The 22,532-nt window shown below is 51.0% G+C and overlaps 1 protein-coding gene across 4 annotated transcripts in view; it reads left to right on the top strand.

Moving 5' to 3' along the window:
- The window catches only part of LOXHD1 (lipoxygenase homology PLAT domains 1), a 167,246-nt gene extending 149,745 nt beyond the window's left edge, over positions 1-17,501 (top strand). Inside the window, exons 38-41 of one of the 4 annotated variants that reach the window (XM_077900660.1) lie at positions 2,583-2,753; positions 8,704-8,836; positions 10,153-10,311; positions 15,529-17,501. In XM_077900660.1, coding sequence (XP_077756786.1) covers positions 2,583-2,753; positions 8,704-8,836; positions 10,153-10,311; positions 15,529-16,009 — 944 coding nt within the window. In that variant the 3' untranslated portion in view covers positions 16,010-17,501. The remainder of the gene's footprint in view (positions 1-2,582; positions 2,754-8,703; positions 8,837-10,152; positions 10,312-15,528) is intronic. The other 3 variants (XM_077900657.1, XM_077900658.1, XM_077900659.1) reach the window with 3 other exon arrangements.
- The last annotated feature ends 5,031 nt before the right edge of the window (positions 17,502-22,532 follow it).

Below are 22,532 nucleotides of genomic sequence, written 5' to 3'. Positions count from 1 at the left end.
TTTACCACAGAAGGAGAGTTTTTTCTTTTTTTATTTTCCAAAACTCCTACTTGAGAGGAGAATTGGGGATGGGTGAGATGATGCCTTGCTGCTTTCAGAGGATAAGGGAAAGGGGGGATGCAGCGGGTAGAGAAGCAACCAGGCACCAGGGCAACCCAGGCCAGGCACATTCCTTCTCTGGCACTGAATTGTCTGTAGGTAAAGTTAAAACCAGCCCAGAATCCACCCCTTCCCCTCAGCGCATTGTCACCACCCTGCCTGGAGTCCAGGAAGAGTAATTTAGGAGCGAAACCTACTTGGGGTGTGAAGCAGGGTGAATAGTGTGTTCTGGCAACAGAAATGATCTTGTGATGACCACCTCTCCAGTTAATGTCATCCCTCTCCACTAACACCCATGCATACACACACTTATAATTCCCATCGATCATTTTGTCACCGTGTCATAGACAGACCATCAGATCCTACAGTCAGGAGAGAGGACATTAAGTCTCAAGACGTGGCTCTGGGACCAGCAGCATCAGCATGACCTAGGAGAGATGGCAATTCTTGGACCTCACTACAAACCCACTTAATCAGAATCTCTGGGAGGGGGCCTAGTAGTCTGGTTCAACAAGCCCTCTAGGTGATTGCAGTGCAGGTCCTAGTTCTTAGCCTTGGCTATACATTGAAATCACTGGGCAGCTGTAAAGACCATTGATGCCTAGCTCCTACTCCAGAGATTCTACTGTAATTGATTTAGTTAAGGTCTGGATAGCAGAATTTCCCTTTTTCGCTCTCTCTCTCTCTCTCTCTCTCTCTCTCTCACATGCTCATGTGTACACACACACACACACACACACACACACACACACACACACCTTCTAAGAGGACCAACATTTTGGCTTCTCTTTCTCTGAATTCCTTTTTATTTGCCTCTCTCTTTCTCTGATCCACTCTGGAAGCCTGTAAGGACTGCTCCAAAAGGTTTTCTGTGCACTATTTCCAGACTGAACACACCAGGGGTTATGAAGTAGTTGAATCAGTTTCATGATATTATCAGGGACCATCTCAGAAAGCAGCCAATGTATAATCTTACAGGCAGACCTGGCCCTAATGTGGAAAAGTAAAAGTATTACTGAAATTTTTTAAAGTTTATGAATAAAATTACTCACCACTGTTTAAGTCAACTGAACTGTTTAAAATTTTAACATCATTGTTTTAGCCCTCTCGGGTTTTTACTTCAGTAAAGATCTATTTTAAAAATATGTGAAGTGCTTTTTAAACCCAGAATGAAGCTATCCTAGGACTGCCGATATGTATGCCCTGCCCAGGAGCCTCCACATCTACCCCCTATACCCCCAGGAGACAGAGGGACTAGACATCTTTGTGTGTCTTTGTGCTTATAAGACCCTTGAGACCTGCAGCAGGATATACAGGTGTTTTTTGGGCAGTGTCCAATCCTAGAGACTGGCTCTTTGGGACATAGGAAGGCCCACCACCTAGGAGGTCAAAACATGAGAGTTGAACATATACATGGCATCCTTGGGAGGTTGCCTTGTGGACTATTTATGAGCAGCAAGTATCATCACCATAACCTGTCACACACTGGATTTCCCCTCCACGTGTGATGGGCACTTTGGCTTTCAGAGTTCTTAGGGACTTTGAAGGGTGGAGAGTAACTGAACCGTTGTGTGGTACAAATAACATGTAGCTGCCACAGCAAATGCACAGAGATTTATACTTGATAGTGATGATTTTGGGGGAGCACTTCTGAGGGAAGCCCTGCCAATTACAACAGAAGTAACTATATGTTCAATATTAGGCCAAGATCTTTCTAATTTAATATATATTCTGAAGAAATAGCAGCTTCTAATCCTTTCTATGATTGCAGAACAGCCAAGGCCCTCAAAGTCATAACATATCCAGCATTCATTGGGCAGCTACTACATACCAGATAATACACAAAGCATTAGGGAAACAAAACCAAATAAGACCAGGTCCCTGCTCCAAAAAACTTATGGTCAGAGGAGAAGACATCTGTAAACAGTGATGACACGATGTGGTCAGAGTGTGGCCAAGGCAGGTTCAGGGACACCAGATACAGGCCTACTGGGTAATCAGGGGACCCTCATGAAGGCTTCCCAGAGGAAGTGATGCCTGAACTGATTCTGGAAGGATCATGGGCATTAGCCAGGTGTATACTAGTGTCATGAAGTAATCGAATTCATCCCTCAGCTCTGTAAACTCTCAAAAAGTCAGTGGCCCCCATTGTGAATCTGATTAAAGCTATGAGTCCTCTCTCTAGTGAAATGTGCATGTGTAATTATAGCACAATTTCTCAGAGCCCTTAGAGAGCTTCATTCCCATACACAAATACTCTAAAGGCTCATGAACCCCAAGTTAAGGATTTTGCAAGGAGAATGATATGCTCTGGGCTAAAGGAGCCCTCAGAGACCACCTAACCCACCTTCTCATTTCATCAACAAAGGCCCAGAGGGGACAGAACTTGGGTGGGCACAGCCAGCCAGTGGGCTGGTGGCAGCAGAAAGCTGAAAGCACGGCAGTGTGTTCGGCTCCCAGTCCTCATGACGTCTTCTCCACAGGGATCTTTCCTGGCTGGCACCTGAGTTACATCGATGTGAAGGACAATTCACGGGACGAGACCTTCCGTTTCCAATGTGACTGCTGGCTCTCCAGGAGTGAAGGGGACAGGCAGACGCTCCGTGACTTAGCCTGCGCCAATAATGAGATCCGTGATGAGCTGGAGGAGACCAGTATGTGGGGGCGGGGCAGGTGTGACTCAGGGACTGAATCTTCAGAGTTAAATGAAAAGTAGATGGCGGGGGTAGGGGTAGGGGGATGGCTTTGGTAAATCCAAAGTAGAGACAGTTAGGGGATCCCTGGGTGGTGCAGCGGTTTGGCGCCTGCCTTTGGCCCAGGGCGTGATCCTGGAGACCCGGGATCGAATCTCACATCGGGCTCCCAGTGCATGGAGCCTGCTTCTCCCTCTGCCTATGTCTCTGCCTCTCTCTCTCTCTCTGTGACTATCACAAATAAATAAAAGTTAAAAAAAAATTAAAAAAAAATTTTAAAAAATTAAAAAAAATAAAAAACAAAGTAGAGACAGTTATAGCCGGAGGGGAATCAGATGTCCAATGAAGGAAAGCATAAATAAACACCCTAAATATTACTTGGTGAATTGGAATAGCCAAGACACTGATCCCAGATCTTGGCACCCCAATCATGGGACTAATTAGGTTAGCAGAAAACCACTGGGGACAAGTTCACCCTGCCCTGAGGGCTGGGCTAGGCACGTTGGTGGGAAGCTCTCTGTCTGGTTTATTTTTATCTCACGGGCTCCATACAATTGCTGCCTGTGGCAACAGCTGACAAATCAAGACTTCTGGAAACTGAATGTGCAGGGGGAGCCAGCATCTCCAGCAGCCACTTTCCTCGGATCCTTCCTGGGGCGATATTTAAAGGGAAAATGTAATTGATCCTTAAAGTGGATGGCCATCCAAGATGAGGGAGTTGTTTCTTTACTATAGATGCCAGTATCTGGGTTCAACAGATTCGAAGAAGTTTTTCAAAGGCAGAGCCCAGTGTAAAGAAAGATTTTTTTAACCTTAGTTTTCAAGGTAATGCTTAACTTCAGTAAGAGGTGACCCCCTAAAGCTCAATGGTTTAACCAACCAAAACATATTTCTCACTCATGTAATAAACCATCCAGTGTGCGTTGGCAGGCCTTCCAACACTGTGATTCAGGGACCCCAGCTCTTTTGATCTGGGTCTCTGCCATTTTCAACGTACGGCTCCCATAGTTCTTGCAAAAGGAAAAATAACAAGAAACTAATCACTTGGTTCCACCTAGATGCAAGGGCACCTGGGAAATGTAATTCCTGGCTGGACAGCCCCTCACTGGGGGCAAGCGCTGTATACAGTGGAAGGGAAGCATGGCTCTCTGGTACAAAGCCACCTGCTCATGTTAGTCACACCATCCAAACTACTCAATCATGAACTGCTCCAAGAGATAGCGAGCACTATGTCCCAAGGAGCTTCCAGCCAAGGACCCTCTTATACCGTGCAAGGATTCCTGCCCTAAGTGTGGGCCACGCTTCCTGAGGATTTACTAGGTGTCCATCTTCATTATAGCTGCCGTGAGTGGTGCACACCGCTTCGTGAAACTCCAGTTTATTTGTTATCAACCGTTGCCCCTGGTTAGTCTCCCTATACAACTGGAAGCTCCCAGAGGTCAGGGACCGAGTCACTCATGTTTGCAGTCTTCTGCAGCTCTGTAGGCTTGGGACTTGCTAGGTGTGCGTTTAGTGCTCAGCAAACAGAAGAAGAGGCAGTTCTTTTTCTTGGAGCCTCCTATCTTGTGAGAGGGAGAAGCCCCTTGTGCAATAGGAATGCTAAAGCCCCTTACTCAGGTGCCGAGAGGAGCAATAGAGGCTCCTGAGGCCATTGGCGTTCAGGGGAAGAGAGATTTGTGCTGCTCAGAGCATAAACAGTCTCCTTCACAGATTTCCTGCCAAACAGCTGCTAAGACCTGCGGGAGTGGGGTTGGCAGGGAGATCGCGGAGGGGAGGCGGCTTTTGTGTTAGTTCTGGAAGGATGCAACAGACTGGAGATTGGACAGCGGGAGCTTGGAGCCTAGGAGCTGGACTGTGTGATCCGTCTTTACTGAGAGGCTGTGGAGGGCAGAGTGGCGCCCTCTAGGTGTCCATAGGGGAACAGACAGCCATACCCGTGTCCTCAAATGGAGGGTCACCCTGAGGGGAGCCACGGACACAGCTTATTTAACCATTTGGCAAAGATTTACTGAGCGCCTGCTAAGTGTCTACAGCCTCTTCTGAGGTCTGGAACATACCAATGAATAAAACAAAGACCTTGTCCTGGTGGCACCTACTCTCAGTGTCTATGACCCCAGGGTGCTCCTGGATACTCAGCTTGTGAGAACAAACACCCCCTCAGTACTCCAACAGAGCATCATCTGTGGAAAGCACTCTACACCTCTATTCTTGTTAGGTCCTCACAGCTCTACTCCCACCCTGTGAGCTAGATAGGGTGCAAATTCACACCTCTGTACCATGGGTAAGGAAAACAGAAACCCAGAAAGGTGAAGTGACACATCTCAGGCCCATTCGCAGCTGATAGGACCCAGGTGGCCTGATTCTTAGACCAGGACCCACTACTCTGCTGCAGGCTGTCTTGTCTTTATTGGGCTTGGCACTACTCCAGATGGGCCACGTGCCCCCACTTGATGTAGCCCCCTGTTCTCTGCCTTCACCTCTAACTCTTGTTAGCAGTTCCAGAAGCGGCTCCCAACCCTCTGCCAGCACCTGCCTCTGCAAATGATTCCAGTGCGCAGCAGAGCTGAAAACCATTGGCAACCTTTAAATAACACTGACATCTGAGTCCTGTTGCAATTAATCCAGAGTAAGTGCTGAGCGGTAGGATTACATGCTCATGTGTGCACATGCATGCACATATGCACACGTGCACATACACGCATGCACACACATACCTGGGAGGATCTCTGTCACTGGGACATCCTCCAGGAAGACCAGTGCTTCCCTCTTACAGCCCTTCTCCTTCCTGTTCTCCCTCCCTTGACACCTTTTAGGGCTGCTCAGTCAGCCTTATCTGCAACATTTATAGCCCAAATATAGTCCAGTTTGATGCCCAGCTCCCCAGGGATGGAGGACTTACTGCTTCACTGGGCAGTTCTGTTAGAACATCCATCTTCATACTCACGTTCTCGAAGCTTCCATTCTTTGGCAGTCCCAATGGAGCCAACAGAAAATTTTAGGAGTGGTCAGAACTCTTGGTGGTTTACGCCTGAACTCCAAATCTGAGCTGGCTCCAGCAAAGAGAGAATGTGTTGTTTCCCAGAACTTGGAAGTCTCAGGTGGAGCTGGCTTCAACTTGGCTGTCTCCAGAGGCTCCAGTCATTTCAGTACATCTCTGTCTCCCATTTCCTCTTGGCTCTGCTTCTTTCTCTACATTGTGGGAAGATGGTTGCTGGTAACCCCAGCCCCACAGCCTTCTACTTAACAGCCTCAGTGGAAGGGAAGAGCGTGTCTCCCAAGGGAAGATTCTGATTGACCATCCACACCACACAGCAGGAGCTCTCCTGACACTGTGAGGTGGGAAAGATGATCTTCCAGCAAGTTCTGGAAGCCCACTGTCTTCTTTCGGCCCCTCCACAAAGCAGCATATGCCTCTGCAGTTCCTGCCTCAGGACAAACACCTGTTTATTCAGCCCCTGCTCATATGATGGGATATCCTGAATTTCTTGCTCATTTTCTGCAGATGCCATGCCCAAGGGCAAGATTGCAAAGGTGGTCTGCTCTCCCTCCCCTGTCTTGCCACTTGAACCACATTCATGCCCCCAGAGCCCATGGTGGCTTTGCTGGTTCCCCCTCTGTGTTGGTGACTCACACCGTGGCTGCTGGGCTCCAGCTGGGCTTGCCTCGTGAATGTGCGGGCCCCCACAGGTGACCTTACACTGATCCCCACTAGCCTGGGCTCACCATTCCCACCTCCCTCATTCTTTTAGGTCCCTGATGCTCCTTTGTCCATTTCCTCCCAGCAACACATACACAAAGTTGAGAATCGTGCCTTCCACGTTTTTATCAAGCCATCGATGAAATACCAGGAGACAGGACAGGGTGAACTATGTTTATTGAAACTTCCTTTCAAAAGACCACAGATGACACTGGCAGCATTTGTTCCTAATCTCTCTAAATGTCCCTGCTGACACACCTTACTTTGCTACCTTACCCTCGAGACCAACAGGGAAGGATTATGGTTTGTTGGCATTCCATCTGCATTGGTTCTTGAATCTCCGACTTGAATTCACCTAGTGAGCTTGTGGGTTTCTAGCACCTCTGCCTCATCCCTTAGGTGCCGACAAACCATTTCCTCAACAAAGCCCAGGATCCACTTGGAAAACTCACAGGTTTGCAGAAGTCACCCCACCCTCTGTAGGGAAAACAGTATATGCCAGTGGGACCTGACAATGGCTCAGCCATCCCAGGTCCTCCGTGTCCTGGGCTGGGATTTTGTACAGACCCACAGAGCCTCACCTTCCTCAGGAGTTATGCGCTTTCTGTGACTCTCCTCCCCTATCATAGGCTACCTGCCTCCTTGTCCAGATCCATTGCACTCATCTCAGCAGCAGACCCTCTCCTTGAGAGAAGTTGCAAGGGTAGAATGGCTAGCGTTACACTGAGCTGCAGACACAGCCATGCCTTCTCTCCATTTTACCACATCTCTGGGAGAAAGGTGCAGAAACAGAACTGTCTTTTGCATCCAGAATCCCAGACCTTCCATGATTCCTTTTACTGCTGCAAGAGCCATATACACAGAGGGCTCTCGACAGCTCCATCTCTGGCCTGGTCCCTGGGGAGCTGGCTCGAGTGAACCCCCAGCCTCCCTCACCTCCTCAGTCTTTGCCTGTGCTCCTCCCTCTATCCAGAACCTCCTTTCATTTTCCGCCAGTGGTTATTGTGGCTCTTCCTCGAGCGCAGGCTCAGATACTGCCTCCTTCCTGAGGCTTCCTGTGGCCCGATCATTCATTCTTTCGCTCATCAAATATATATCGAGTGCCTGCATGCCAGCCACTTTCTGAGCACTTGGGATCTGTCAGTGAGCCACACGAAGACTCCTCCCCCTGCCCTCATGGAGCTTACATTCAGGGTGGAGGAGGAGTACGATAAACAGTAAAATAATAAGCAAACTACATAGCATGGTAAGAGGTAACAGGTGGTAAGGAGAAGAGAAAAATATAGAGCACCTGAAGGCAGGCCAAGAGTGCTGGGGGCAGTCAGGTGGCAATCTCAGTTGAGAGACTGGGGCCGACCTCATAGCAAGGATGAGGTGAAGGCTGAGCCAAGCCAGTGTGAGTGAAGAGAGAAAGGGGGACAGCGCTGCAGCACAGATCTCCTGCAGGGCTTCAAGGCCTCCAAGACAGCAGGGAGACAAAGTGCATGGAGTGTGCAAGGGAGAAAATACGAGAAGATGGGGTTGGAGAGGTAATGGGCTGCTGATTCTTCCTCTCTCCCTGAGCTACCTTAGTCCTTTGTTGCAAGGTTATCACATCCCATCTGTGGTCTGTTGCCAGTGTGAGTCTGGGGCTGCAGAGGGAGTTCTAGGGTCCTCCAGAACCCAGCCCCCTTCTGACACTTGGCACCCACATAACAAATGTTGCTGAGTGAATGCAGAGGTGCTTGAGGGAAGTGCAGGGGAGGAATGCGGTGGTGCTGAATGCGACACCAGAGTCAGAACTGACACAGGGCAGGCCCTGATGCTTGTGGATAGACTTCAAGGCCCGCCCCAGGAGTCTGGCCTGCCCTCAGCTTCCTTGTCCCTTTCCCCTCTGCTCCTTCCTCTGCAAGTGAGCTCCATTTTGCATCTTGGGTGCTATCCCTGTCTGAAAGCCAGGCTCCAGCACCTCTCCCAAAACTCATTGCCACCTCCTGCTTCCTGATGCTTCACTTTCAGCGACTCCCATGGTCACCAGGCAAAGCAGTTGCTCTATAAATAAAAGAGATGCTTATGGTGGCTCCAGATGGGGGCAGCTTCTCGTCCTAGTGCCTCATTGTGGGGATTTCAACCCGCAGCCAGGCTGTGATCTGTCTAAGATCAGAGGGAGGACCTGGGAGCCGCGGGTGGGGGTGGCTTTGCCTAGCTGACCCTCTCCTACCTTCTCCACTGCAGCCTACGAGATCGTCATAGAAACAGGCAACGGAGGCGAAACCAGGGAGAACGTCTGGCTCATCCTGGAGGGCAGGAAGAACCGATCCAAAGAGTTTCTGGTGGAAAATTCTTCCCGACAGAGGGCCTTTAGGAAGTAGGAAGGGGGGTTCTCGCAGGGGATTGATGGTTGGGGCGGGTGAGAGGCAGTGTGTGTGTCTGGGGCTGCAGAGGGAGTTCTAGATGAGGTCAGGAGGGTGGAGCCTCTTGGTGGGCGCCATAAGTGGTGCCTAAAATGGGCCTAAACGGCAAGCACTTATTGAGTACCTACTATGTGCCAACCCTGTGCAAACTCCTCCCTTATAAAAGGAAAAGGAGGGAATTACCACCCAAAGAGAGGCCACTATATGAGAATTCAATGATCCCCACCACTAAAAAGAGAGGATGTCCTGTAACGTGCTAGGGGCGCTAATTATCTCTACAATAGCGGTCATACTACAATATATGACTATATTAACATGCTCTACACCTTAAATTTACACAGTTTATGTCAAATATATTTCAGTTTTTAAAAGTTCATGGAAACTACCACTAAAATGAAGAATTAATTGATTAAAGAGAGCCCACTTTGTAGCAGGACCAGGTAGCAATGCAGACCATGGTCTTGTTGAAAAGAAAACATTCTACCATGGGATTACAGGAGAGTGGTCCTGTGAGACAGCACAGAACTCAGCTCTACTTAGAAGGAGACAGGGAGGAGAGGGCCTCTAAGATGCTTTATAGGAAAATCAGACTTGGGTTTCGGGTCCAGTCACCTCTTCTGGCCACTCCTGGTTGGCAGGCAGGCCTGGAGAATGTCCTCTCCTCCTCCACGCCTGAGCCACCTCTGAACGGCCCAGATGCCCACTTCCTCTTCCCATTCTCTCCAGAACCGCTTATAGAATCTCCCCCTCCCGTGCCTCACTGTACCTGTCGTTGGAACTCCCTGTGCCCCCGGAGGGAGTCCGAGCTCCTTAGACTGGCCCTGCGAGGCCACCAGAGCCACGCGCACCCACCTTCTCGCTGCCCCTTCCCTGGGCGCACCCTGACGGCAGCCAAGCCAATACTCCCCCGGCGATGCCCAAGCCTCCTTGCCTGCAGGCCCCATCCCGTGACTTGGCCCAGGCACCTCCCCCTCGGGGGCCTCTTCCCTTGCTCCCGAGGCTCTGCTCTCTGAATCTGGGCCCGACACCCAGAGCCCAGGGCTTCACCCTCCTCCCAGCTCCACTGCCTCACGATGTTACCACTCACTGGTGCTGGGATCAGGCAGGGTTTTTTTTCTTTTATTTAATGACTGTGGTTGTCTTGTTCCAAAATCCGATGGAACCCCTGCTCCTCAGACCAGCGCCTGGAATGCCATAGACACTCAATAAATGCTCACTCCCTTCAGTGGGCATGGGCAGCTCTTATTGGCCGTACCTTTGTGTCCTGCAGGGGGACCACAGACACGTTTGAGTTTGACAGCGTCTTCTTGGGCGACATTGCCTCCCTCTGCGTGGGCCACCTGGCCAGGGAGGACCGGTTCATCCCCAAGAGAGAGCTGGTCTGGCACGTCAAGACCATCACCATCACCGAGCTGGAGTACGGCAATGTGTATGTACTTTGCCTCCACCCCCTGCTCCCGGAAGTGCTGCTCACTCTGTGGGGAGGGACAGGGGCTAGACCTCAGAAGAGACACCAGGGCCTAGGGAGCTGTCCCCTGTGAGGCCCTCTTATTCAGGAGACTTACGAGGTGGGAAGGGAAGAGGCAGCTGTACTGTTCTGGAGCTTTCTGAGCCATAGGCCTACCCGCAGAGGCAGGGACTGAACCACATGAGCTTGGATGCTCTGGCCTTTTAATCCAGGGATGCTTCCTTGGAAAAGCACTGAGGAAGCCAAACAGTGCCAGGCAGTGGACACTTTCCTCCCTTTCTCTCCCATCCCTGTGCCATGACAGAGAAATATATCTCTGAAGCGTCCGTCACAGCAAAAGCCCTGCCATCCTAGTGGGCAGAGTGAGACCAGAGACCAGTGGGAGTAACCCCATGGCCCACCTGCCTCTGAGGACTCTGGATAAGGAGCTTTGCATCCCCACCCCCACCCCCTAACCCCCTACCACTGCCCTCCAGGGCCTTCTGGAGACTCAGGCGTTTCTGAAGGATTAAGGGTTTTGGTTACCTGGGTAACAGTCCACAGCCATCAGTTTTTCTAATTAAAACCACTTGGTTACCACACTGGATGCCAGAAAGAGCCCTGAGGCCCTGGAAGGCAGCAACGACATTGTGAAGGCACCAGGAGAGGAAGAAGGGGATGCTGGGGGCGGTGCTGGCCTCTGGGAGGCTGGGCCCAGGGAGTGAGCAGCAGGCGAAGTGTACAACTCCCAGGTCCAGCCTGCCACCACTTGCTGGGGCACCTCTGCTCCAGAACCGGCCCCTACCCTGCCCGGGGCAGTGTCTTCACCGTAAGCACACTAGACACACAGAAGCAATAGCCAGGTGCAGTCTCCGCTGCACACTCCGGCCTACGGGAGCCCGAGCTGCTCAAAGCCATGTCTATCTACGCCCCATCTGTGGTAGGCAAGCATCCTAGGATCGGCTTCCTCTGACCCATCTTCCCCTTTGGGAATTCCAGGAAAGGATTCTGACTTCAAAACTTCTGTCTTAACCAGCTCAGGTGGCCATATCCAAAGACAACAGACTGGGTGGCTCAAATTGCAGACATCTTCCTCTCGCCATTTGGGGAGGTTGCAAATCGGAGGTCGGGGTACCAGTGAGGGTGGGTCCTGACGAGGCCTCTCTTCCTAGCTTGCTGTGTCATTATGGCAGAGAGAGAGACAGAGAGCGAGTGAGAACTCAGGTGTCTCTTCCTCTTCTTATAAGAGCACCGTTCCCATCAGGGGGTCTCTCCCTCAGGACCTCATCTAAACCTAATCACCTCCCAAATACCACCCAAATGATGTCACACTGGAGGTTTGGGCTTCAACATATGCATTTGAAGGTGGGACATAATTCAGTCCCTTTCAGCCTGCCATGTTATCCAGTGCTCTTTTAGAGAAAAAACCAGCGGGCACAATAAACCCTGGCAGAGTTCTGGGTGTTGCTGCTTGGACCCACACTGATGGGGTCTTGAGAGCTGGGACACGGAGGGCCCAGAGGCGTTGCCAAGTCATCCAGCAAGCCAGGGCCAGGGCAAAGCCCCTTCTGCCACCCAATGCTGCCTCCCAACCACATGGAGTATGGCTGCTGATACCACACCTCTGCAAACCCCCCAAATAAACCAAACAGTACAAGGCAATACAATACAATACAATACAATACAATACAATACAATACAATAATAAAATGAAATCATTCCCACTTGGGTTGGCTTTAAACCGACAATGTTGGCATCAAGAAAGAGAGCAAGCCAAAAATCTCAGCACCAGCCAGCATCTTCCAGTCTCAGAAGGAAGGGGAAAAGCAAGCTTCACTCATGAACTTCCTACCCCATAATCCTGGGGCTGAGTTGTAGGATTTATCTCCCAGTGGAAAGAAGCCACCATTCCTACACCCTCAAGAGTATGGTCTTTTGTCACTGTGTTGCCAGGGCTGCAAGGGGAGGAAGGGATGGATGTCCATGAGGTGTGGGATCTTCCCAATGGGAAGAAGGGGATGCAGGAAATCCAGACCCCGGATACTAGAGCTGTCACCTGATCAGCCATGTTACCTCAGTGACAGTGGTAACCCATCACTTCTCTGTGCTCAGTCTCTCTTCCCAGGAAGAGAGCTGGATGTTCACTGGAGGCTGGTGCTGGGGGGAGGCTGACAGGGTTCCAACTTAGGGAGCTCTCAGAGGTCATGCTCCAGCCCACCTGCCTGTGCAGGTGTCAAGCCTGTGGTTCCTGAGGGGTGGTGTTCCTTTCCAACCACCATGTCAACCATCATGGTCAGACTTCCATGAATTACAAATGAATTTAATCTCCATAGCCTATAAACACAGTAATGTCAAACTTTCATCTTTAAACTATTTCCAGTTCTAACCCTTCCACTGCGATGGGCAATACCTCCTAACCAGTTCTCCTCCACCACTAAGATCCTCAGAATTTTGGTGGAAGAACACACACAGGGTTTGTTTTTTTTTTAAACCAAGAATAACTTTATTGTTTGATCTCAATACCATATATAATACACAGTCATTATATTGGTATGCACCTGGGTGGTACGGTCAGTTGAACATCAGACTCTTGGTTTCAGCTCAGGTCATGATCTCAGGCATGTAGGATCGAGCCCCGTGTAGGGCTCCAAGCTCAGCACAGAGTCTGCTTGAGATTCTCTCTCTCCCTTGGCTCCCCCCACCAACTCTCTCAAATAAATAAATAAATCTTTTAAAAAATACACAGTTGTTATAAAAATTCAAATAATACAAAAAGTCTGTAAGAGAAAGCAACACTTCCCTAAAGCCCTACCCATCAGAGATGGCCACCATGAGTATTTGGTGACTCTACTCTCTCTGACACTTTACTAATATCTCACAAACACTGTTCACAGAACTGTCATCTTATTTACATGTTTTTCAAATATTATATTTCATCTCTCTTCATTTGTACTCTTTGCTTTTGCCTTTATCCTTCCTGATGACCCTACCCTCATTTCCAGCAAGGAAAGCCGGGGATGTGTCCTTCCACCTCTAGGGTCTTGACTCCGCAAAGCCCTGGGGTCCCACATTTTGGTGATCTTATGATAGAAAGCTCTTCCTTATAGCTATACCAGGGAATATTTTTCAGCCATTAAAAATAATGAATTAAATATGTACCAGATGACTTGGAGCAACTCCCAGGAAAAGTAAGATATGGGAAAACACATATTATATGATGCCATTTTGTAAAGGGAACACTGACATCCCGCATATGTCTGTGTCTATGTGGGTCTGTGCAGGGTTGGGTGAAATGGAAGGAAATTTGGCAAGATACACCCACAACTGTTACATGGGTTATCTGAGGTAAAGGTGGGATGTTGAAGTGGAAAGGAAGGAGGGGAGAAAGGAGAGAGAGCCAAGCAAAAAGGAGAAGAAAAAGGGTGCATTTAGAAAAACATGCATGCGGTCACATGATGTGTGCATTTATATAGAATTATGTATATCAGAGAGAATTTGCATAAAGAAATACATTTTTAAAGAATGTCTAAACAAAGAATGAAGTTATATCCCCTCTAAGAAAGTGTGGTATGTAACAACAATCCACATTTATCAAGTGATAACTGGGGGAAGAGAGATCTTGAAACAGAATAAGGATTTCCTGCCCGAGTCTTTCCATGGTTGGCGTCTCAGGTGGCTTAGGCAGGCTGGCCCTGGGTCCAGCTCTGGCTCACCTTGGGCAGTGACTTCTCCAAGACTTAGTTTTCCCTTCTCTGAAATGGGAGGATGACACCTACAGCTCAGGGTTGTTGTGGGACTGGATGTGATGCAAGAATGCAAAGCCTGGCATTTGAGGAGGGTGTAGAAAAGCAAGCTTTTTGCAGTTATGGATTTTCATCTAAAAGGGATCTGATTTTGCACCACTGGGCAGGCCCTGTCTGGGCTGAAATCCTGACATCATCAGTCAGTGCCAGGATAGCTTATCTCCGAAGCTGTTTCAATATTACCAGTTGAGTGGGAAGAGACCACACCAGTTGTTCAATTCAAACCTCTAGAATTGTCAATGGAAAACCAAGGTCCAGGTAGGGGATGTGGCTTGCCCAAGGACATATGGGTGGAAGGTGGCAGGGCTGGGGCAGACCCCAGGCCCCCTTTAACCCCATGGAGCATTTTCTTTCCACTGAGCCCTCTGACTTTCTCCTTTGTAATTAATTATTGGGCTCACTACCATTACCCAGAGGGTAAAATTATGGTTGTGTGGGCTGGGGGTGCAGAGGGAACTTTCTGGTCCAAGACCATTTCTCTTGGCCTTAGACTTGCTTCTGCTTATGGCAGCTTCTTCAGTAAGGACTTTCTCTTACCCCTTTCACTCTACAGACCATGAGTACATGGACGCACACATGTGTGTGTATGCGCCCCCCGCCCCCACACAGACATACTCACTCATAGCTCAACTCAGCCCAGTGCAAGGGATTTGGGACCACATGTTCCCCAATGACATTTCCACTTGGCTTTCCTTGGGACTATCACTCTGAATCCTGTAGCCATCTCTGCAGGTGACAATACTAAGTATAAATATTCATAAGTCCCTTTGAAAGAGCAAGGGGACCAGCATGGTTGGGGTGGAGTGAGCTTAGACTGGGCTGGGTCAGAAAGGGTCCAATCACATAGGGTCTTACAAACCTTTATAAGGTGGTGGTTTTTACTTAACCTCAGAAGCCACTGTAGGATTCTGAGCAGAAGGACTGCATTCTTGGGCTTACATGTATGTCCACAGAGTCACTTGGCTGCTGTGTAAAGAATGGACCATGGGTAGCAGGAAGCTGGGAGACCAGCTAGGAGTCTGATCTATCCCAGGGAGGAGGTGCTGGTGACTTGGACCAGAGGGACAGCAGAACAGATACTGAGATACTGCATAGTCTTTCAAGTGGCTGATTCTGGACCTATTTTAAAGATGGGGTCAATGAGATTTTGCTGGTGGATTGGACATGGAGTATGGGGGCCAGTGAGGGATGAAAAGAGAATTAAGGAGCCTCTGGAAGGATAGAGAAGCCACTCACTGTGAATCTTAAGAAAAATAAGACCATGTCCTCATATTTTAATGCAGGCATTTCCAGTCCTAATATCCTGCCACCTGGGGAAGGAATCATTTAAGGACCAGGGCCCAGGGGGAGCATGAGCCCGGGCTGGTATCCACGCAGCCTCCTTCCTCCCTTCTAGGTACTTCTTCAACTGTGACTGCCTCATCCCCCTCAAAAGGAAGAGGAAGTACTTCAAGGTATTCGAAGTCACCAAGACGACGGAGAGCTTTGCCAGCAAGGTCCAGAGCCTGGTGCCAGTCAAGTACGAGGTCATTGTGACGACAGGCTATGAGCCAGGGGCAGGCACCGACGCCAACGTCTTCGTGACCATCTTTGGGGCCAATGGGGACACAGGCAAGCGGGAGCTGAAGCAGAAAATGCGCAACCTCTTCGAGCGGGGCAGCACCGACCGCTTCTTCCTGGAGACGCTGGAGCTGGGCGAGCTGCGCAAGGTGCGAGTGGAACACGACAGCAGTGGCTACTACTCAGGCTGGCTGGTGGACAAGGTGGAGGTCACCAACACCAGCACCGGAGTGGCAACCATCTTCAACTGCGGCAGGTGGCTGGACAAGAAGCGGGGGGACGGGCTCACCTGGAGAGACCTCTTCCCTTCAGTCTGAGGGGCTGGAGGCTCTCCTTCCCACCCCCTCCCTGAGATGCTCCTGACTCCACCTTGGGTTTCAGCAGGGCTTTCCCAAAGCCTCGTGGAGCTGGGACTGGGGTCCAGAAGGGTGGCATGCATGGCATGTGGCCCAGAACTTCATGGTTCTCCAGAGGCCACTGAGGGTGACTAGTTGTGGGGTCCTGCCCCTCCCCAGGCTCTTGGATCTACAGGGATCAGTCAACATGTGTCACAATCCATGGCTGCACAAAAACAACTTTTTGCGTTTTCTTTTCCAATAGCAGCAATGGCCAGGCTGAGACCTGCTGCCAAGTGTGGATGGGAAATTGGGGCTTCACCCAGGGGATAAAAGTGGGGAAGAAGAGACCATCGAGATGGTGTATTTTAAGCAAAAACTAATTAACATGTTCTTCCCAAAAAAGCTGGGCTAATTAAATTATTACCAATCACACCTCAGAAAGAACTCATCTTGGCATCTGCTCACTAAGAAATGCATCCCTTTCCCCAATTTCAATAAATCCAGTGGCAAACGGAGAAAAACATCAGGAGGAAATGTTTTTGCCCTGGAGGGGTTTATGAGCCTGTGAAAAAGGTACGTGATTCTTTCCATCATTTATGGAAAACACCTTGCCAGGTGCCCACCAGTGGGTCTAGCCTGTGATGACACAGTGGAGACCCAGAGAACTGAACAGAAGGTGATGAAGGTGGGGGCAGGACCTGGAAAACCCGGGTCCCTGGTGGACTCAGGCTGGGTGAAGAGTGGGGGACACATGGTGAGTTAGCACTGTCATCCTCACCCTGGCTCCGCACAGGCGATGTCCACCGAGAGCTGGGAGAACAATATAAAGGTGTGGTCTCTGCCCTCAAGAGGATATGACCTTGATGGAGAAGCAGCCAGAGAAACACACACACACACACACACACACACACACACACACCCTTCCTGATGAACCATCACAAAGGGACCTGCCATGCACCCTAAGAGTGCCACACAACACCACACCTGACCTCTGACTTTCCTCCAGGAGCAGAACTGACCGGCAAAGAAGTCTTCCTCTAGGAGGGCACCAGGATTTCCCAGGCCGTGTCCTGTGGCCCAGACAAGTGTCAAGCTCTTAGCAGGGCTTCGTGGTTGAAGCAAGTTCCAAGAGCTCCCGGAGACCCTTGGAGAAAGGCTGAGGTTACAGGCGCTGTCTCTAAGGCAGCCTGCCCGGGCTTGAGCCCCAGCTCCACCCAGAGAGCTTGGGGGAGCTTGGCCACATGATTCCATCTCCTGGGGTCTCAGCAATTGGAACCGGGTGCCTGCGTTGAAGGGGGGTGTGTGTGTCCATCATGTCAAACAAGCAGGACCCCAGGGAGCTGGGGTGTGGATGAGGGAGAAGGAATCAGGAAACAGCCTTATTTGCATCTTTTTCTGTGGAACTGGGTCCCCCCATCCCCATCCCCCGCCTCCCTGACACCCCTGTCCCCAGATGGAAACTTAACCACGCCTTGAAGGTCTCCTGAATTCTCTTAGGTCCTAAAAAGGGCCACTACCATTTTAAGTCCCAAAGCTCATCACAGTTCTGCAATTTAAACGTCAGGCTCCTGTGTAAAGGCCAAAGTCACCCTTAGAATTCATCTTGTCCCATCCCCCAGCTCAGTCCTCTCACAGGAGGACCAGAAGTGAAGGAGGGAGAGCTCGCCTGTGTGTGCATGTGCAAGTGTGTGTGTGTACACTGTGGGGGCATGTGAGCTGGTCCCTCCGCCTCATCCCCACGCTGCACTGTCACTCCTGCTCCTCTTCTTGCTGGCCCCGGTTCTGGTCTTTGGGGAAGGGAGGAAAGGAGGGATGCCTGTGGGGTTCTTAGTCTCTTCGGTCCTCCACTGTCTCCTTTTTAGGACCTAAGACACCTACAAGGGAGACCCTCCAGCAACCTCTGGTCTGACAAACTGGGCATTCGGGCCTCTCATCGCTGCCACCAGCAGCCAGCCAGCCCAGCCCTCATGCCTACGATTTCTATGGGTGGAATAGGACTCTACGCCTTCAGATGAGGTGGATGTCCTCTTTTCAGGCAGCCCTGTTTTTTGTTTGTTTGTTTGTTTCGGAGTTTATATATATATATATATATTTTTTTTTTTTTTTTTTGAGAGAGAGAGAGAATGATTGAGAGAGAGAGAGAGAGCTCACAAGCAGGGGGAGGAGCAGAGGGAGAGGGAGAAGCAGACTCCCCGCTGGGCAGGGAGCCTGATGTGAAACTCAATCCCAGAAACTCAGGATCATGACCTGAGCTGAAGGCAGACGCTTCATGCACTGAGCCACCCCGGCATCCCCAGGCAACACTGTGAAGTCCCAATCACTAGCACTGAGTAAGACAACAGCCAGAAGGAAGGGGGTTGTCCCAAGCCACCAACAGCAATTTCTGAGTGTCCTGTCCCCAAAGTCATGACCTCCTCCTCAGCCTCTCCATCATGTCTGAACCTGGAGAAGGACAGTCATCTCCAAGTTGAAAACAGTTTCCGCCATGCCCTCTGGCAAGCACAGTGAGCCATCCCTGTGAAATGTGGCAACCGTTGTCCTGCTGACTCAGCCAAAGCTGGTCCAGGGAGAGCCTGCATGACCATCATGCTGCTGAGGGGCCCAACATCAGCCTACTCTTACCCGGGTAGGGCAGGCCTGCTCTGAGGACACCCAATGACCTTAGTCCATTGTCCCATCCTTTACCTACCCTGCATCCTCTGCTCTCCTCACAAAGGACTTGTCAAGACCCAATGATGGGGCTTGTGGGTGGCTCAGTTAAGCATCTGCCTTCAGCTCAGGTCATGATCCTGGGGTCATGGGATTGAGCCCTGCATCAGGCTCTCTGCCCAGTGGAGAGTCTGCTTCTCCGTCTGCCCCTCCCCCTGCTCGTGCTGTCTCTCTCACTCTCTCAAATAAATAAAATCTTAAAAAAAAAAAAAGTCCTGATGAAACTGCTGCCGTGAAGACCCTATAAACAATGGTCACACCTTTGGCCCGACCTGGTTCCCCAAGTTCTTGGGGACCTAGGCAGCTGCATCTCCGGCAAGTTTCCTACAGCTCCATGTGCAGCAGGTTACCCTCCAGCGGTGCCACACTCACCACCCTCCCTGCTGCGCCCTTGTGGAGGCAGTCCTGTCTGCTTGAGGTCTCCTGTCATCCACCACCCCCTCCACCGGGTCACAGGGCCCATGCCAGGCCACCTTCTCTGCTTTGTCGGAACTGGGCTTGAACTAGGCCGTCTGATGCCCTGCACACTGTGGAGGTGGAGGTGGAGGGAGAGCGGAGGGAGAGGCGTGTGGTGGTGGGGAGGGAGATGGGCAGGGAAGAGGGGTGGGGAGCAGCTTGAAGAATTCACCACCTGTCAGGTCCTGTCTCCGCAGCGCAAGGGGTGTTGGGACCCTCAGCAAGTCCTATCACTTGGGGCCTGCAGGCCTCCTTTCTCCACCAGTTTGTGCTGAAGCTACCAGCAAAGGTGGGGGGCACGGCCTCTGAGGGGGCTGGGGAGGAGGGCTCTCTGCCCTCTCCCAGCTGCTGTTCTCCACCCTAAGGAAGGAGTGAGGGACATCCACACACACTCTGCCTTTCAAGACCTGACCCTTTCTTGTAGGCAATCACAGGAGCCCCCCATCCCCCCTCCGCCACCTCTGGAGGGCAGAAGGCAAGGCTGGGATTAGGGTGAAGCAAGAAGCCCAGGGTGTAAAGTGTAAGGGGGGGTTCAACCTCAGGGCCCCACAAAGGCAGGGCCTTGCCTCCAAGTGAGGCCCCTGGAATGCTGCTCCCAGGGCACTTCCTTCGCCTCCCCACAGTCCCGGCCCCAGACAGGCAAAGCTCTATAAGTGAGGCTGAGGCCCAGCAGCCAGCCATGGGGAGGGTGAGCAGGCCCTTCCTCTTGGGAAGGTCCTTCCCGGACCCAGCTCACCTGCTGCCTGCAGAGCCCCGGGTCATCGTGGAGCAGGGGGCCACAGGCAGGTGGTGCTGGGTGCCGTCCCTCACTGGGGCTCAGGGTGAAGGAAACAAAGGAAAGAAGGGGCTCTGCACACCCCCCCAGGAACCTCCCTTCCGTTCCTGCCATCCTCTCCTCGCCACAGCTGCTCCTTCCCTCCCAGATCCCCCAGGCACCCACTGCTCACTCTGTGTGGAACTTCTTCCTTATAAGGATGGCTCCTTAAGTGTCAGCGCTTCCTATCCGCTCCATCTTTCCCCTCCTGATTTGGAGACAAGTGTACATTAAAGAATATTTGGAGAGAACCTTAATTGTATTGCTTTCGAGGAGTAACTCCTAACAAAGCACTTCCAAATAAATATCCCCCGGCGGGGGGGGGGGGGGGGGTGTCCACATCAAAGAAAAGATCAGACTCATTTGCAGTTAGCACCAGCTATTTACATACAAACTGTTGCACCAAAGTCTAAAAAACACTTCTGCTCTTAAGTAGGTTAAACAAAAACCTTCCAATTTTATTTTCTCAGCTCTTCAGCTGAACAACCTTTTTCTTCCAAGATTTTGATAAAAGTAAACTCGACCCCGTTCAGTTACATGCCTTCTGAATTCTGGTTATGTGGGTCCAACTAGATGAGGTTAGAAGTACGGGGGTGCCCCACGTCCTGAGGAGCCCTGGTGCTGCGTGTGCCTCCTGAATGGGCACCCCCATTTATCCCAGCCCCTTGGTAGAGCATGGCACCAGGCATCAACCACCAGCAGGCCCCCAAATGTCCTGAGCCCTCAAGGGCAAGGGAAGGGGCCTCGGGAACAGGTGGGGGAGCCTCAGCTTTGGACAAAGGGAGTAAAGAGCGCCTATGGGAAAGAAAGAGGTCTTGGGCACATAGGCCTGGAGAGTAATGGAGGGAAGAGCCTTTTAGGCCTAAATTTAACGGGAGGAGTTTGGATGGGGACCCCCAGATGGTGGGGGAGGTGGTATTGCCTGTGAGCTGGAGGGAAGAGGAGTTCTGTAACTTCTGGCCTACAGACCTCAATGTGGCTTTTCTTCTAGAATCTCCAATGGAACGAGGAAAGCCAGTTACAGAGTGGTGATTCCAGAAGTCTTGGTTTTGGGGTCTCAACTTCCAGCCCTCCTACTGGCTAGGCCATTGCTGGTGGCTGACCATGGCTGGGTGGCCAGAGGGGAAGAGTAGACATTGACAGGGCCTGGAATAATCTAGGAAAAGGAAGGAAGGAGAGGGGAGAACAAGAGGACCAAGGAGAAAGACTATGGAAGGCAGGGATTTTTTTTTTTTTTTTTTTGCTTTTAAACCATCATCATCATCATCATCACCACCACCATACAGCTAATATTTATATAGCACATAGCAGATACCAGACACATATTAGCTCATTAAATCCTCATAAAAACGTACGCGGCAGATGTTATCATGATCCCATCTTATAGACGAAGAAACTGAAGCACAGAGAATTTGAGTAACTTGCCCCACATCACGCAGCTAACAGATGGCACAGGAAACCCAAGAGCAGGGCTTGCCACAGTAGGAACCCCGGGTGGAAGCTGGATACATAAGGTAAAACAGATGAAAGAACAGCTGCTCTGGCTGGTTGTGGGGATAATTGAGGGGTTCAGCGCATGCAGGGCAAATGTGGGGAAGCAGCGTTATTTGCTGGGCTTAAAGCTACCAAGTAGGGAGCGCCTTTGAGGGCAAGGGGGGCAGGAAAAGAGAACATGGGGGCCAGAAAACTCTCTGGTGTCCTACTTCCTGGGAGCGGTGGGGCTTCCCCCTAGGGAACGGGGTGCACTGAGGAGAAGCAGGAGGCGGGAAGGGAGAGGTCTCAGTGCAGGTGCTATGTGTGTGCTGGCTGCAGGTCAGGGGGTAGAGAAAGAGGGCACCAGCTGGGAGGCAGCCAACACCCTGGGGGGAGGCGAGGATACCAGGATATCGTGGGGCCCCCAGATTAAACGTCACTGGGATGTGCCTGTAAGGGTTTCCAAAGGAGATTAGAATTTGACTCAGAAAGTAGAGGGGCCTCCCTCATGGGGTGGGGCTCAACCGATGCCTCAAGGGCCCCAGTGGAACGAAGACCAGGCAAAGGGAGACTTCATCCCTTTCCTGTCTACCTGCTGGAGCTGGACCTGGATCTTCCCCTGCCCCCGCCTGGATTCTCACCCTCGGCTCTGCTGGTCCTCAGGCCTTGGGACTCAGGCTGGAACTCGAGCCCACAGGCAGTAGGTGCTGGGACTCGGTCCCCACAATCACACGAGCGAATTCTCAATAGATCTCCTTCCTACTGGTCTGTTTCTCTGGAGAACCCCAACTAATACAGAGACTCTTTCTTTTTTTTTTTTTTTTTTTTTTTAAATTATTTATGATAGTCACAGAGAGAGAGAGAGAGAGAGAGAGAGAGAGGGGCAGAGACACAAGCAGAGGGAGAAGCAGGCTCCACGCACCGGGAGCCCGATGTGGGATTCGATCCCGGGTCTCCAGGATCGCGCCCTGGGCCAAAGGCAGGCGCCAAACCGCTGCGCCACCCAGGGATCCCTACAGAGACTCTTTCTTAACACCCTAGGGCAACTTG

The sequence above is a fragment of the Canis aureus genome, chromosome 6 (assembly GCF_053574225.1).
Source record: "Canis aureus isolate CA01 chromosome 6, VMU_Caureus_v.1.0, whole genome shotgun sequence".
Taxonomy (NCBI): Eukaryota; Metazoa; Chordata; class Mammalia; order Carnivora; family Canidae; genus Canis; species Canis aureus.
This window is presented reverse-complemented; position numbering and strand designations above follow the sequence as displayed.